The sequence below is a fragment of the Sapajus apella genome, unplaced genomic scaffold, assembly GCF_009761245.1.
Source record: "Sapajus apella isolate SASKATOON/1434 unplaced genomic scaffold, GSC_monkey_1.0 scaffold19, whole genome shotgun sequence".
Taxonomy (NCBI): Eukaryota; Metazoa; Chordata; class Mammalia; order Primates; family Cebidae; genus Sapajus; species Sapajus apella.
Genome location: NW_022436959.1, coordinates 4,352,188 through 4,370,402, shown reverse-complemented (window position 1 = coordinate 4,370,402; position 18,215 = coordinate 4,352,188). Strand labels below are relative to the sequence as shown.

General features: G+C 35.5%; 1 protein-coding gene across 8 annotated transcripts in view; it reads left to right on the top strand.

Moving 5' to 3' along the window:
- BBS9 (Bardet-Biedl syndrome 9) overlaps positions 1-18,215 on the top strand; it is a 456,994-nt gene that overhangs the window by 259,850 nt on the left and 178,929 nt on the right. For all 8 annotated transcript variants that reach the window (XM_032286823.1, XM_032286822.1, XM_032286824.1 and 5 more), the window contains 2 exons: positions 7,897-8,069; positions 11,626-11,778. In XM_032286823.1, the coding sequence (XP_032142714.1) occupies positions 7,897-8,069; positions 11,626-11,778 (326 nt within the window). The remainder of the gene's footprint in view (positions 1-7,896; positions 8,070-11,625; positions 11,779-18,215) is intronic.

Below are 18,215 nucleotides of genomic sequence, written 5' to 3'. Positions count from 1 at the left end.
AATTCAGTCATACCACTCTGTGCTTTTCAATTGCCGTAGTTAGCCTATTTACATTCAAGGTTAGTATTGATATGTGTGGATTTGGTCCTGTCGTTGTGTTGTTAGCCGGTTATTATGCAGACTTGTTTGTGCAGTTGCTTTATAGTGTCAGTGGTCTGTCTGTGTATGTTTTTGTTTTTTTTTAAATTGGTTGATAACAGCCTTTCCTTTCCATATTTAGCATTCCTTTTAGGAGCTCTTGTAAGGCAGGTGTAGTGGTAACAAGTTCTCTTAGCATTTGCTTGTCTAAAAAGGATCTTATTTCTCCTTCAATTATGAAGCTTAATTTGGCTGCATATGAAATTCTTCGTTAGATTTTTTTTAATGAATGTTTAATATGGGCCCCCAATCTGTTCTGGCTTGGAGGGTTTCTGCTGGATGAGGTCCTTTTTTTTTTTTTTAGGTGATCTGCCCTTTTTCTCTAGCTGTTTTTAACATTTTTAAATTTAATTTTGACCTTGGAGAATCTGATGATATGTGTCTTGGGGATGGTCTTTTTGCGTAGTATTTCACAGAGGTTTTCTGCATTTCCTGAATTTGAATGTTGGCCTGTCCAGCAAGGTTGGAGAAGTTTCATGGATGATATCCTGAAATATGTTTTTTAAGTTGCTTGCTTTCTCTGCATCTCTTTCAGGGACACCAGTGATTCCTAGATTTGGCCTGTTTACATAATCCTAAATTTCTTAGAGGTCTTTTTGATTTCTTTTCATTCTTTTTTCTTTAGTTTTGTCTGACTATCTTATTTCAGTCAGTCTTCAAGCTCGGAGACCCTTTTTTTAGACTCGTCTGTTTTGCTATTAATGCTTGTGATTACATTATAAAATTCTTGTGTTATGTTTTTCAGCTAAATCATGTCAGTTAGGTTCTTTTTTATACTGGCTATTTTGTCTGTTGGCTCCTGTATCGTTTTATTGCTATTCTTAGATTCCTTGGATTGGGTTTTGACATTCCCCTGAGTCACAATATAGTCACTTCTGTCTATATTCTGAATTCTATTGCTGTCATTTTAGCCGTCTCAGCCCAGTTAGGATTCCTTGCTGTGGAACTAGTATGATCCTTTGGAGGAAAGAACATAACTCTGGCCATTTTAGTTGGTAGAATTTTTGCAATGGTTCCTTCTCATCTCTGTAAAGTGGATGTTCATTTTCACATTTTTACCATTTGGTGACATTAACGTATTATACTTGGTCACAGTAGCATACCTATTATGTATCTAAAAATGTTGTCGTATTTGACTTTTTTTTTTTGACTTTTTGCTTTTGCCCATTTTTCAGTCTGCATTTTTCATATCACATAGTTTTAATATTTTCAGCCAACATTTTTGAGCATCTAATTTTTGTTCGATCTAATTATAATAATACAAAGATAAATTTCATTTGTATGGATCTCTTCCATACAGCATTATATTTGATCTCTGAAACAACCTGTGAAGTATGTTTTATTTTCTTCTTTATGTTGATGGAGAAATTGAAGACTAGATAATTTATTTTTATTAAAGTTGCAGATTTAAAATTTTCTTAGATGTGTAAGGTTTTTTGTCTTAGTAGGAGGCCTGAGAAACTAGGGCTCCCCTTCCTAACGTGATTTCTTTGATTGCTGCACTTGGCATCACAATCTGTTACTTGGTCCATGGTTATGATGTTCTAACTGTAAGATCATTTTTCCCCTTTGCACTTCATTTTACACTTGGTGGGTCTTGTAACAGAAACTACACTAACAAATCATATCATGCCATCCTTCAGCTTTAGAGTCTTTGCATTTATAATAATACCCAAACTCTTCACCAACACTTAAAGGTCTCCCTGTATGTTCCAATTCTGGCCTAATGTCCAACCTTATGTAGGAGTACTTTGTCACTCTGTCCTTTCACTTCTTAGGACATGTCTGACTTTTTCTGCCCTGAGTCATTGTATTTGCCACTCACTCCACATGGAATGTTTTCCCCATCTTTAAGGTTCAAGCTTTATGTACAAAATCATTAGGAATCTGAGGTATAGACTCAAATTGATAGTTTAGATCCCAGCTCTAGCTTAAAATTCTTCTGAATGACTTTGGAAAAATTATATAATCATTAAAAATTCATTAAATGGCCATAAAATAGTTCTATAATATTATATATGAATCCAATGAAATAACCCCTAAAAGGCAGATAATCATTTCCTGACGCATTGTAAGTGCTAGGTAAATTTTGGCTGCTAATATTATTTTCATCCTTTTGTACTAATGGTATTTCATTACCATTAGTACCATCTCTGATGTCACGTTCTCAATGTGGCCTTTCCTGCATAGTATCTCAAGAAAGGACACCCGTTTGTCTTTATCACCGTACTCTGTTTCTGCATCATAGTATTTTCATAAGGTCTGTTTCATATGTTATTCACTTGTTTATTTTCTACCGTTCTCACTAGAATGAGGACCAGGATCATGTATATGTTGTTCACGTTGTCTCCTTAGCACTTATCACTCAGCAATATTTTCTGAATAAATGAATAGAAGCAGTGTTACCTTGAGTCTTATTGAAACTATAGAGAAGAACTGTCTTCCATTACCTCTCTGTTATAAAGAGAATTTCATCCCTTTGATTTCTCTTTTCCTTTAAACCTACTGCACATTATATTTCTTTGTTACTTTATCTTTAGAGAGGGAAGTCTTTGCCCAATATGGGGTATTGAGATGGGTCTTTCAGAGAGCTCATAGGCCTCTGTTGAGATAATCCAATTTTGTATAAAAGGAGAAGAGAACAGCTTAGAATTGTTCACATTTCATTTTGTCAGATTTTTTTGTTTGTCAGTACAATAAAAGGAAAGAGCTCCATAGGCAGCTGAGACAGACACTTGACCTCTCTTGGGGGAAAAGTTAAGGGCACTGCTTCCTTTCTTGGTTAGCCCATAGCATCCTCCATTTTCTTTCGTACAGCACGTATGCCCAGTATAAACTGTGAGTGAAGACTCAGCCTAGCAGTTTCACTGAGGTATTGAAGTAGGTCCTAATTGGGTTTGTCTTTCCTCACCAAGAACTCAGCTCTGGCCACCTAAGCTTGCATATACCGTTGGCGTTCTGCTGAGAATCATGTCCATGTCTTTCCCCAATGGTAAATTCTGATCAATTTTCACATTAACTTATGGTGGATAGGCTTGCCCGGACATACTTGAATGTGCTTTGTTTCCAGATGTTTCTGCAGTACCTACATGGGTGATTTAACAAAACCTGGTATAATGTCTTGTTATAGTGCGGCATAAAAATTGCTACTCCACTGTGTTCTATAAGCACATTTCTGCCTCGGTGCCTTTGTCCTTACAGTTCCCTTGGCTTGTAATGCTCTTCCATAGGTTTTTCCAGGGCTTGCTCCTTTACTTCATTCAGGTACCTTGAATTATATATGTGTCTTTTTATTTCTGGGGCCAGATGATACCGTTGTTTTAAACATACCATAATAATCCTGGTTGTTTATATTTATTTTTTTAAAGATATAATAATACATTTTAATTGAAAATTTATAGTTGAATGGAATAAATTCCTGTCTACAGCATTATTTTATTTCATATATAAGAAATGTTACTCTTTATATATATTTAGGCTAACCCCAAGTTTTTCTATCTGCATGTGGAAGGTTATTCAGAATTCTTTCAGAAACTGAATGAATTGAATTTTCTTTGAAAAATTAGCACTATAAAATTTCTGTAAAAATTTATAGCTGTGTTTGAAATGACAGCAAATTCTATGATAAAGAGAACATATTTCATTAAAGATACTTGTTTTGTATCTGCTATATGAAAGTTACTTGATTAGCTAGGTGCTGTGTAGGTCCAAAGAAATTTATGATATCTCTGCCCTTTATTTTACAATAAATTGGTGAAAGTAATGAAAACAGTAATGACAATAATTAACATTTATTGAGTGCTTAATATGTCAAGCATTGTTTTAAGTGTTTTATTTAAAGGTACGGATATGTGAACAGAAAGAGCAAATTAAAACAGAAATCTCGGAATCTGGGAGTTGTAAAGGATCCTGTCTAACCTTATGAACCTGGTGGGAGTGCTTCTCGAATGCTTTTGGCAGGTATTCCTACAGGATCTCCATAGAGATTCACAAGAACGGCTCTGAGCTCCTGAAGGAGAAGCTGCACAAAACCCAGAAGGAGCTGCAGCTGAAGGATGAAGACTGTGATCAGCTGTTCCTAATGCAGGAGCACACAGGAGCTGGAGGAGCCAACAGCCAGTCTGTTTGAGGAAGCCCACAAGATGGTGTGGGAAGCCAACATTAAGTAGACAATGTTAGCAAAGCAGCTGAATGAGGAGGCATGGGGAAAGATAGGCATGCTGCAGGCAGAGGTGACAGCCTTGAAGACACTGGTCATCATGTCCAAACCCACCTCTCCCAATTGCAAGCTCCACCTGCACCTGCTGAGCCCCACTAAGGGTGGGCCCTACAAGGGCCCACCTCCAGCCTAAATGCACCAGCAGTGCCCTCTCCTTGGCCTTGTGTCCCACTGTGAGACATTCCCTTACCTTGGGCAAGGAGGTGGATGTGACACTATTGACAGAGTTCCAAGCCTGGAAGGAATTACCTACCCTGGACAAGACCTGTTACTTGCTGCAGAGGGTGTAGTGGGAGGATATGGGCCCCTGCCTGGACTTCGCAGTACAGAATCTCTGCCACAGGTGTAGGTCTCTGTGGGGGACAACACACTTATCATGAAGACTGTGTCTCTGCAGAAGTTGCCTGCAGTGAGGGTAACTGTGTTCAATTGTGGCAGTGCCAATATATGTATCTTGAGCAATTTGGCCCACGCCTGCTACCACCACCACATCTGGCTTTGTGACTTCAAGAACCATTACCACATCTCACTGCCTTCTCAGGCCAGGACCACTGCAGTGTGCAACTTTTTCATCCATATCTGCTACATCCACAAGGCCTGGTACAACAGGATTTGAAGCCAGTGTTCTGGGAGATCACAAAGCTGTGAAAAGAGAAACAGTTGGCCAAACTCAGTTACGCCTAGAAGCCTAGGGTGTTATGTGGGCCTAGATGCGGGTTTCCCAGGATGGACAGACAAATATAAAGATAAGGATCCTGGAGGTAGCCCCAAGCTAGAAGCCAAACATCTGCCCCAGGAGGGAACAAATGGCTGAAACAACACCGAGGGACAGTACTGAGCTGGTACTAAATATCTGTTCCAGGACAAATGGAGGAACAGACAGTTCTGTACCTCATGAAATGACCTTTCTTTCACACTGAGTTCTGCAACTCACAGGTGGACTTTCAAGGAAATACCAAAGACCAGGGAGTTCAGAGCCTGAAAAACACTTTCAATGGCAGCTTTTCTTGAGGCAGCTGTGAACATCTATCATTGTTAGTATAGTTCTTATCACTAATTGTGCCCTTTGCATCTCCCTAGCTGTTTTGTCTAATTCTTCTGTTATGTTATAGGCCTTCCTATACTTGAAAATAGTAGTATATCTTCTAGGGGGAAGTCCTGACACCCTGTGTCAAGGTCAACCCTAATGGTTGATCCTGAACCAGTTATGGCAGAAGAGTGATGGCAGAAGTAGTGTTCAGTCTGTTTCTATCAGGCTGTCTTTCTAAGTCTTCTGGGAGCTCCTTGAGGGCAGAAGCTCTTCTTCCCTTATTGCTGATTTTATTCCTAGCATCTTGCATTGAGTTACATAAACGAATGAAAGTAAATAATACTAGTCTAGGGATAATACATCAAGCTTAGTGTGGATAAGACTAGATTTAAAAGGTTCTTATACTGTACTTTATCATCGTTATTCTGTCTACCTCTTTACCTCTGCCCTATCACAACTGTGCTGTCTCTAAAGCATTAAAACTTCAACTTCAGTGGCATTTATTTAAAAAAGTAAATATTCAGTGGCATTTATTTTTAAAAATATTATCTTTGAATGATGAAAACACTTAATCAGCATTATGGGCAGAATTCAGCATCCAGAATAAGACTGGGGTAAAGGGAGGGCTGGGGAAGCTTAAAGGGGAGTGGGGAATGACTTCAGCCACAAAGACCAGGGTGTTTGCATGGACTGTGACAGGAATACCCAGTATATTTTATTCTTTTTATCACTGTAAAAGGGAATTATGAGGAGTGAGAGGAGATATATTCTTGAATTCTGGATGGAGATGACAAATTGAAGTCCTAATAACCAATCTGAAGAAGTAATTATAAAATTTACCATGGTGCCATGGGGCACATACATATTTTATATGTCCATGTATCATGCTACTCTAGTTAGATCTTAGATTCCCTAAGCAAGAAGACTGAGTTCATCTTTGTACTCCCATTGTGCCTCTTTGTGACATCTACATAATAGATGGTCAATAAGCAGTGAATTAAATGGAATAGAGGACTTAGTCCTAGATATCACAAAAGGGTATAATTCCTGACCTGGTGCTGTGGCTCATGCCTGTAATCCCAGCACTTTGGGAGGATCACTTGAGGTCAGGAGTTCGAAACCAGCCTGACTAACATGGTGAAACTCCATCTCTACTAAAAATGCAAAAATTTACTGGGTGTCATGGAGGGCACCTGCAATCCCAGCTGCTCCAGAGGCTGAGGCATGAGAATCACTTGAACCTGGGAGGAGGAGTTTGCAGTGAACTGAGATTATAGCACTGCACTCCAGCCTGGACGATAGAGTGAGACCCTGTCTCAAAAAAAAAAGTGTATAAATTCCTTTAAAGACACCAAATGTAATAATCTGGGAAGTTATATAAGAATGCATGGTTTTATTTAGTTAAGTACCTAGTGAACTGTAGACATAGTAAATCTCTATATAAATTCAGGAAGACACAATGTTTTAAGTCAGTTAAGATTAATATCTAGTGTTCCAGTACTAACTGGCTGGTAACACTGTTTCTCCCATAGGGCTGTTGGGGTTTAAATGAGAAAGTGAACTTAAAGTGCATAAAATGTGGCTGGTGCAGATTGAGCTCCTATGGATATTAGAGAGATCAAGATTTGAGCAGATGAGATTAAAACCAAGTCCTGATGAAGAGGCAGGATTTAGGCAGAAGGATATGAACAATTCTAGCACTGGCATTTAATTGCTTTTGATCTTTGGCAAGTCTCTGAACCTTTCTGTGCTTCATTTTGCTTTGTAAAAAAAGGGGCTTTTGCAATCACAGTGTTTGGTACACAGTTTGTGCCCAACAAATAATAGCTGTTCTTATCATAGATGTTGTTATTACCACCTCTCTTATCATCATTGTCACGACTGTTGTCATCATTTTCGGGGTAGAGAATAGCTAGAAATTGGCCATCTTCGAGCAGTGGAGCTGAGGTCTCAGGGAGTAAAGGGAAACAAGATTTATATTTATAAAAGAGTCTGACTGCAAAATTTCTCTTCAAATGAAAGAACTATTAGAAAAATAGAAAACTTAGATCATGATTACAGTGATTTATGCTGATTACAGTATCTAAGATATTGAATTTTATATAGGATAAATTTTATTTCACTTTAGTATTTTGAAATGATGCTAATGATAACAAATTGTATTCTTGCAATGGATGTTTCTTTTTAAATACAGGCCTTTTTAAAGGACCCAAGTTTGGGTGTTTTTTATTGTACTGAAACCAATTGTAAGATATATAATGAAAAGGACCATACTTTACAGTTTGCTACTATAACCACCTACCTTTGGAATTAGATTTGAAAGTGTTAAGTGATTGATGCAGGGAGCAATGAAGCAGTAAAAGTATTTTTATAAAGCCAGTAGAACCATATCTATGTTACAAAAATGAAATCTGTGAACTTTTAAAGTCAGGGTTAGTGGCAGTTCATGTAGCTTTATCTAGTAATTCTGTGTTACTAAGTATTTGTCCTTAATATTTTTTTCTCTTAGAACGATATCGCATTCAGAGTGAACAATTTGAAGATCTTTGGCTCATAACCAGTGAGCTTATCCTTCGCCTTCAAGAATATTTCGAAAAACAGGGAGTCAAAGATTTTGCATGTTCTTTTTCTGGATCTATGCCCCTTCAAGAATATTTTGAGTTGATTGATGATCATTTTGAGGTATGTATAATGATAACCCACATAATCTATAATCCTTAAATATATGAAAGAGAAACAGATGCTATAGAAGAATTCTGTATACATACCATCAGGCTGTACCCTTTTAGTTGTTATTCTTATGTGGATGTTGGATTTCGTGAATCCATTCCTGCCCACTTGCCCAGTTTGTGATCAGTTACAGACATTTACAGAGTGGCTGCCTGGAGCTAACCATGTCGTCTGGCCCTGGAACAGAGCTGATTTAATTCTCCCACATGGAGACTTAACCCTTGACCCCAATAATCCAGTGTTAAAACTGTTTGAGCTTATCAGCAGCCATTTGGCTAACTAATTCTAGCAGGCCATAAATGAGGTGTGATTATAAAGTAAAGTGATTTTTCTTTTTCTTTTTTAACAAGCATACCAGAACTTCTGCATCTGAATGAGGGTTAACACTTAAAATATTTCCCAGTATCTGGCACAGTGGGTGCTTAGTAAATACTGAATGATTAAATATATGAATAAATGAGATCTAACAGCTTTGTTGCTCTGAACGTTTTGCATTTCTTCTTTGGAAGTGCCTTCAGAGCCTATGTTAGATTCTATTGAGTATCTCAATGGTGACATGTCTTCATCCTTTGAAGATTGATTTGATGTTTGAGACTAGCCAAATACTTGTTTTGTGAATGGATTTGACAGTGACAGTCATTGTTTTTTAAAAGTCCTGTGTATTAAAATAAGTGGAGCATCAGGCTCCACTTATATAGTCTATAAACAGACTCTATAGACAATACAAAAGAGGAATTTTGAGAGAATTTCGAACATTATTGAAGTAAGCATTGGTTCTCGGGGACTACATTTCAGTTTAGGAGTGTGCGTGTGTGTGTATGTATGTGTGTGTGTGTGTGTGTGTGTGTGTGTGTGTGAAAGAGAGAGAGAGAAGGAAAAAGAGAATTACTAGTCATATAATTTGTCAGTCAACCATTGAACATTCTAATAGCACTGACTTTGAGCTATGGAGACTTCTTTTAATGCAGTGTGAACATAAAGAGAAAATTTCAGGTGTACACAATCAAATTATGATTAATTATGTCATAATTTCTCATCTATGATGAGGATCTGTGATGAAAATATTTTCTAGGGACTCATGCCTTTGATCAAATTGTAGCATGAAAATTGACAGTGTGCGAGAGTATGTTTAGGTATCATAAGGGTTGAGAATCTTTGCAATTCTCTGGGATACATTTTAAGAAATTCTTGCTTCAGTGTTGGAAACTGAATTCTAGTGATTTGTGAAAGAGTCCATAGAAAGACTACACTAATTACATATTTGTAATATTTGAAATAGAGAATATTAGCTACTATTGACTAATAATAGATTCTGTTGACTTATTGACTAATAAGTTTGACATACAAGTTTCCCTTCATACTTTCTGGCTAGCAAGTAACTCCCTGGAGTTTCTACTTCAGGGGTACGTCTTTTCTGAGGAAGAACTTAGAGAATTTGGTAAAGGACAAGCACTTTCATTTATTATACACATAAATTAAGGGGGGCATGTTTATGCTTCCTTTGCTCTGTGTCTCCTTTCTCTGCTTTCAGCCCTTAGTAATATTTTAAACTTTGAATGGAGATGGCTTTTGGAGCCCAAGTGTCCCTTGGAGCGTAAGCTTCATGAAGGCAGAAATTTTTGTCTGCTTCATTCATTGCTTTAATTTCTAGTGCCTGGACCAGGGTTTGGCTCTGGGATCAGTAAATATTTGTTAAGCATTGAAATTCTGACATGTGAAGACATTTCAATCACTGCTACTTGGTTACACATTCAAAGGAAAGATAACTTGTTTGATAGTCTGAGTATTGAGAATATCTTTTTAATTTTTTGATGTATCAAAAATTCAGGAAATAAATTATTATATCAGTAAATTATACAATTAGAAGAATGAATATTGGTAATTAGGTTAATGTTCTTTTAAAAACATTATTTAAAAATATTTTTAATACAGGAAATACATTATTATAGCAGTAAATTATACAATTAGTAGAATGAATTATAATTACATTAATGTTCTTTTTAAAACTTCATTTAAAAATATTTTTATTACTTAATTATTGGCGTTTTTTTCCTCAAGAGAATATTCTTTGATTTAGTTAGCTACTGAGTACTTCTAAAACTGAGATTTAAAAAAGGCTAAAATTCCAAGTTACTTTTATTTCACATGTAATTGTAGAATGCATGCACTGTAAGGGTAAGGAATTTGGGTTATTACTAGAAATATAGACTGAAATGTTTGACTTCTGAGCATTTTGAATATGATATTTATTTCAGCTAGTTTATTACTGTTTTGTAAAGTTAAATTAGTGATTCACATGACCCGATTTTATGAAGTGTTCCTTTACCCTGTGACTTTGACTAGCTTTCTTTTAACAATATTAACTTAAATGAGGTGGCTTACAGTGAAAAGTGTCGTTAATGATTCTAATTCCCCAGCCACTCAGTCTCTTCTTTGGTGTCCAGTTTCTTGTATATCTTTCTAGAAATATCCTATGCAGTAACAACTATGCTAATATATAGGTTTCTTTTTTTAAAATAAAAAATAATGAATGGTAGCACATTATACATACTATTTGTATCGTTTTGCTTTGTTTTCATTTATCGTCTTTGGACAGCATTGCATATCAGCACCCTAGTAGTCTTGCAGAGTAGTTTTTCCTCTTTAACTGTTTCCCCTATTGATAGGAATTTTGATTATTAATAATGTCTTACTATGATAATAGATCAAACAATTTTATAATGAATATCCTTATATTCACATTACTTTCTGCAAGTATCTGTCTAGGATACATTTCTAGAAGTGGGATTGTTAGAGCTAAGGCTATATGTTTAAGAGCTATTTGTATTAACTTTTATGTAAAACTTTGCCCATTTTTCTATTGTATTGTTGCTGATTTCCTACTGATTTCTATTGGGTTGTGGTTTTTTTCTCATTGATTTGTAGATGCTTTTAGATATGGGCATGACTTTGTAGTTGTTGCTATTATTTTTTGCAGTTTGCTATTTGTCTTATTTTCTTTATAATTTTTAAAAATCATTTTGAATTAAATGTTTTTTTAAGTTAATAATTCATCAAGGGTGTGTTTGTGTGTGTGTGCATGTGGCTTTTAGCTTTTGACTTACACTAATAAAGGCCTTTCCTATACCAAGATTATTTTTAAAATTCTGATTATTCTAATGCTTTTATTGTGTCTAAACTTTTAATCTCTGCATTAATTTTGCTGTAAAGAATGGGAAAAGATTTCTATTTTTTCTCATGTAACCATTTATTGAAAACCACCTATTAAATGATTGTTTTTCTTCCAGTGATACTGGATAACCTTTACAAATTTTCCATTTGATCTATTCCAGTGTATTATCTGTGAATTAGTGAGTCTTGTACCAAATACCGCATTGTTTTCATTCCTTTAACTCTATAATACATTTACATTTTTTCATTACTCCTTTTATTATCATTGTGTATATTTTTTCTTTAAACATGTTTTTTGTGTCCATTTAATCTCAATTTAAGAAATTCTTCATTGCAGCTACGGATAAATGGTGAAAAATTAGAAGAACTCTTATCTGAGAGAGCTGTGCAATTTCGGGCCATTCAACGCCGACTCTTAACAAGATTCAAAGATAAAACCCCTGCCCCTCTTCAACACCTAGACACCTTGTTAGATGGAACCTATAAGCAGGTCAGTATAATGTCAGTAACAGTTTTCTATTACTGTCTATACTTTTATTTTGTCACCTTAGAGTCATGTACCACAATATCAAGATAAGTGCTTCAAGGAACTGTGAACAGTGCACGAGCTTTAGAGTCAAAAAAACCTGGGTTCAAAGTCAAACTCTGCTGCTTTCTAATGATATGACCTGGGGTAAATTACTTAAGTGACATCAGTTTCCACACATTACCTCCCAAAGTTGTTGTGAGGATTTTTAATTGTTTATGTAACTAGAACAATGCCAAGCATGTAATATGTGCTTGATAAATAGTAGCTATTATGATAGTATTATCAGACAGTTCTTGGTATATCCCATAATTATTACCATAATTTTCTGATTGTTTTACCAAGCAAATGACTCAAACTTCTAGTATTATGTCAGTTGATATTTTGAGGTGGAATTCTTAAGCAGCATATTTCAAAAAGTTCTAGTTCAAAAGATATTTTTTCTTCTTCTTGGCTCACCTTCCATTCATAGTTTATCATTTGCATGGCTGGGGTGATCTGGCTATCACTCTTAAGGCACTGTCTCTCCAAAAACTATTCAAAATTATTACCGCTGGCTTAAAAATTAATTTTTAAATTTTAAAATAATTTTAAAAAATCATGAGAAGGCCTCTTTCTACCAGTTCTATTATGTCTTTATATATAAAATGTCTCTCCCCCGGAAAAAAAAAAAAGATAATCCAATACTACATATTCTTGCTTATAAGTGAGAGCTAAATGATGAGAACACATGGACACATAGAAGGGAACAACACCCACTGAGGTCTATTGGAGGGTGGAGGATAGGAGGAGGAAGATAATCAGGAAAAGTAACTAATGGGTACTAGGCCCAATAAGTGTGTGGTGAAATAATCTGTGCAACAAAGCCTCATGACACGAGTTTACCTGTGTAACAAACCTGCACATGTACCCCTGAACTTAAAATACAAGTTAAAACAAGCAACATTTTGGGAAAAATGTCATCCTTTTTGAAAGAATTTTCAGCTTTACTTCTAACTTTGGAGGTATAATGTCGGAAGAGTGTAACCATGTTGAGAATGTCTTCTTTTTAGCAGTGAGAAACCTAAATTTCCTCATTCATAAAATTGGAATACTACCTTCTCAATCACCTGAATGTGTTTTTGGAGGACTTGAGAAATAAACTAGGAGAAAAGAAAGGAAATTCTTATTTGTTGGATGTCTGCTGAGTCTGAAGTAAATTTTGTTTATTACTTCATTTAATACTTAGAATCATCATGTGAGGGGGACATTATTGTTTATAGAGAAAGAAACTGAAAGTGCATAGAGTTAAGAAACTTGCTCAGTGTTACACAGATATTAAACATTATATTCCAAAGTCCAGGCTTTAGAATGTCATGTGGCAATTTTACTTTAATCATTGCTGGGTGGGACATAGCCCTAATTTTCTGTAGCAAAATAATGTTCAGGGTAAAGAAAAAGGAGATGTGTGTAAACTTTTTGTACATGTTCATACATGTATATGTATATTCATAACTGTCCAATAGTCATTGTATACACACCTATTAGAAAGGTAACAAAATCTTTTGGAGAGTTCCCTCAAGTCTGAAATTATATCTGAAACTTAAGTATCAGAGGACATTTTTTTTTTTTTTGTGTGTGTGTGTGACTTTGTTGATTTCACTTATACCAAAGTTCAGTTTCTTTGCCTTCAAATGCTAATGCTTATTGGCAGAAAAGCTTTGCCAGATAAATTCTCTCTTATATTATAAAATCTTCACATAAATTTGTTAGTCAAAGCAAGACTGATTGAGTAAATGGAAATGGGAGAACTTAGACTTACCCTATGACTTGGCTTATGTTTTGGTGCTATTATATGTGCTAGGGTTTTTCTCCTCACTTTAACACTAGCCCTCTGTTGTAGCAGAGGGAAAATGTTTACTGATCTAAAAGTTGGTGTCAGATGACATGTGTGATGTAATGACTGATAGTCATTAATGTTTTGGAGAGGAAGTTGACTGATTTTTCTCTTCTCCAAAACAGAGGCTGTATTAGGCATAATTTTAAATAGAGATCCTGTGGTTTGGAGTTAGCTATTTGTTACTTATTCTGTACTTAAAACTTCCTTTTACTCTGTTTATTTGTATAGTATTGATATGTAAAAATCATTTTAAGTCACGCAGAAGTCTAAGAGCTTTTTGGTCCATGGCTTTGTAAATAAGCATGATTTTGGCTGATAACACAGAGGAATATATAATGAAACCATTCAGAGGCCCACTTTCCTCACTGTCATGGACAAGTAAAAATAATATGCTGAGAGACTGAGAAGGAGTTTTCATGGATGTGGTGATGTTGCTGGGCTTGTTTTTCATATAGCCACTTAGGAGCTAAAAGGAAATTCTTCCTCAGAAGGTAATAGAGTAAACAAGTTAGAAAGGAGGAGGACACAGAAATTTGCAATCATATGTTTGTGGATGAACGAGGGTGTTAAGTAAAAACAAAACAAAACAAAAAAACTGAGATGTTAGTGAAAAAATGGAATTTGTTTTCACCCTATGATTTTACTCTTGAATATTTAGGCAAGGAAATACATAAATACAAAAATAATACATTCATCAAGATGTTCATTTATGATTAATTACCTTTACAAGAAATTGTAACCAGCTTTCTAGTTGGAAAGTAATTAGGTTTATCATTGTACTACTATTTGATATGATGGTATTTCATATCATTATTGCACTTCATTATTTTCAAAATTGGAGTGATATAAAACATTTTATATGACTGAAAAAAGCAGATTATTAAATAGTATATAGTAAGTTACAAATAATGAAATAGATGTATCTTTAAGATACATATGCAAAAAAATTAAAAATAGTGTATGTTTGTTTTAGATGACTTTATATTTTTATGCAATTTTAAACAATATTATAATTTGATGAGTGTATGGATAGGAAGAATCAATATCATGCAAATGGCCATACTGCCCAAGGTAATTTATAGATTAATGCTATTTCCATTAAACTACTGTTGACATTCTTCACAGAATTAGAAAAATCTATTTTCTAACCAAAAAAGAGCCTGAATAGCCAAGACAATCCTAAGCAAAAAGAACAAAGCTGGAAGCCTCACCCTACCTGACTTCAAACTATCCTGCAAGGCTATAGTAACCAAAACAGCATGGTACTGGAATAAGAACACACACATAGACCAATGTAAGAGAATAGAGAACTCAGAAATAAGACTGCACACCTGCAACCATATGATCTTTGACAAACCTGAGAAAAACAATCAGTGGGAAATAATTCCCTATTTAATAAATGGTGCTGGGAGAGCTGACTAGTCATATGCAGAAGTTGAAACTGGACCTCTTCCTTACACCATACATGAAAACTAAAGATGGAGTGAACAGACAACCTATAGAATGGGAGAAAATATTTGCAGTCTCTCCATCTGACAAACGTCTAATATCTAGAGTCTACAAGTAACTAAAACAAATTTACAAGAAGAAAACAACTCCATTAAAAAGTGAGCAAAGGCCATAAACAAACACTTCTCAAAAGAAGACATACATGTGGCCAAAAAACATCCGAAGAAAGGCTCAACGTCACTGATCATTAGAGAAATGCAAATCAAAATTACAATGAAATACCATCTTACACACCAGCCAGAATGGGTATAATTAAAACATCAAAAAACAACAGATAGTGGTGAGGTTGCAGAGAAAAATAAATGCTTTTATACTGTTGGTGGGAGTATAATTTAGTTCAACCTCTTGGAAGACAGTGTGGTGATTCCTTAAAGACCTAGAGGCAGAAATACCATTTGACCAAGCAATCTCATTACTGGGCATATACCCAAAGGAATAGAAATCTTCTATTATGAAGATACATGCATGCATATGTTCATTGCAGTACTATTCACATTAGCAAAGGCATGGAATGAACCCAAATGCCCATTAACGATAGAGTAAATAAAGAAAATGTGGTACATATACATCACAGAATACTACGCAAAGGACATTCCTGTATGTAAACTACTATGCAGGAATGTCTTTTGCAGGGTCATGGATGGAGTTGGAAGCTACTATCCTGAGCAAACTAATGCAGGAACAGAAAACCAAACACTGCATGTCCTCACTTATAAGTGGAAGCTGAATGATGAGAACACCTGGACACATTGTAAAGGGAAACTACACACACTGAGACCCATGTGGGTGGGGCCAGGGGAGGGAGAGCATCAGGAAGAATAGCTAATGGGTGCTGGGCTTAATACCTCGGTGATGGGTTGGTCTGTGCAACAAACCACTGTGGCACATGTTCACGTATGTGACATGTACATCCTGCACATGTACCCTTGAACTTAAAATAATAGTTGAAGGAAAAAAATAATAAAAACTAAAAAAAATTGATAAACATAAAAATAACTTTTTCACAACCATATGAATGCATTAATATACTGAATTGTACACTTGAAAATAGTCAAGGTGGTAAATTTTATATTATGTGTATTTTACCACATGTAAAACCTCAGATAACAATTTTTTGAAAACTGGGATACAGGCGTGGAACTCCTGTTCTTCATTGGTATTTCTGTGGGAGCTATTTTCTCATTCCTGTCTATACCCTATGAACTTGTTTCTCTGGTCTCAGAATGTTTAGTTTTTTGAAGTATTCCATATATGAGTTAGTTTATTCCTGAAGCACTTAGATAACTGAATGGTATGCTTGAATGAATATAAAGGTAGATGTTCTCTTGCTCTGTCTGACCCTTGCTAGTTTCTCAGCCAAACAAAAACAATATACAAAGCTCTTTCAAAAATTTTTAAAATTTTCTTCATCTGGCTCAGAGTAATCTCCAAAGAGTGTTTGTTGCAAATACATCCCTGATATATTTATTATCTGTGTCTAGCTGTAGAGTCTAGCCAACACTGTCTGACAGAAATTTGTTCAAGTCACAAATGTGAGCCACATATATTATTTTTAATTTCCTAGAAGATTAAAAGAGTAAAGTGAAAGAAGTTAAAGTAATTTTAACAATGCATTTTATTTTATTTATTTATTTAGACAAAGTCTCGCTCCATCACCCAGGCTAGAGTACAGTGGCATTATCTCGGCTCACTGCTGGGACTACAGGCACGTGCCACCATTCCTGGCTAATTTTTGTATTTTTAGTAGAGACCGGCTTTCACCCTGTTGGCCAGGCAGGTCACGAACTCAAGTGATCCGCCTGTCTTGGCCTCCCAAAGTGCTGGGATTATAGGCGTGAGCCACCATACTCAGCCCAACAATGTATTTTATTTAACTCTATCTATTCAATATATCATTTTAACAGGTAGTAAAATTAAAATTATTAATGAGATATTTTATATTTCATAGTACGTCATCAAAAATCTGGTTTATTTTATACTTGCAGCACATTTCAAAGGTAAATTAGCTACCTGTGACTGTCTATGTATTAGACAGTGCAGTACCAGGCATAGAGAATTGTCAGCTCTTCATTTTATATTGTTTCTTGTAATATCTTTTTTCTTGAGTTTTTTTCTTTCCTTTAATCCTTTTACATTCTTATTCATGAACAGACTATCACTGAGCCAATGATTTTCACTCACTGGATATGAATAGCAGGCACTTGTGAAGCACTCTTAGGTGGTTAGAGAACCACCAGAAACGTTAGCTCGTAAAAACCATACATTCAAATATTGTTTAAAACAATGTCATCAAATTTTATGTCCACAGACTTGAGTCCTAGTCTCAGTTCTTTGACTTTGGGCATCACTTCATCTCTCTGAGTTTCACCTTCTTCACTTTAATCTGTGGACCCTGTTGATAGAACCTGTCTGAGTAGCTTCTTGCATGGTGCTAGTCTTGCAGTAAAATTCTCAATAAGTATTTATTGTACCTCCTTAGTGATTATGGAAAGGGACTTGGAATCTTAAATTTTCATCAATTCAGAATTTCAGAAATCAGTGGGGCCTTAAGGATCATCTAGTGCCAGCCCCTAAACTGGGGTGAGGTTGCCTAGTCAGCATTTGTTAGGTGGACTGTAATGATAATGATGTAAGTTATAGGGCTTTGTGCAATTGAATTAGTTTCAGAAAAGTAAGTGCAAAGTATTATAACACTGGAGTTATGCTTCCCTGGATTTAGGTATGTAATGCTAATTGACATTAGTAGGGGTTGTATATACGTTAAGGGGAGAACAGACCTATTATCATATGAAAACGTTCTTTTAATAACCATCTGGTATGCTTTCCTTCCCTGGGGCGTGTTCCTTTTTATAAACTGAATGCATGCTTCTTTATCTTCATGTTCTTCAATCTGCATTTGAGTTTTCTGCTTGCTAGTGTTAGCTTGAACAACTGCCTCCATTGTAAGTTCAATATTAGGATTTTATCTTGGTAAGTTTATCAGATTCAGAAATTTGATCACCTTTCTGAAATA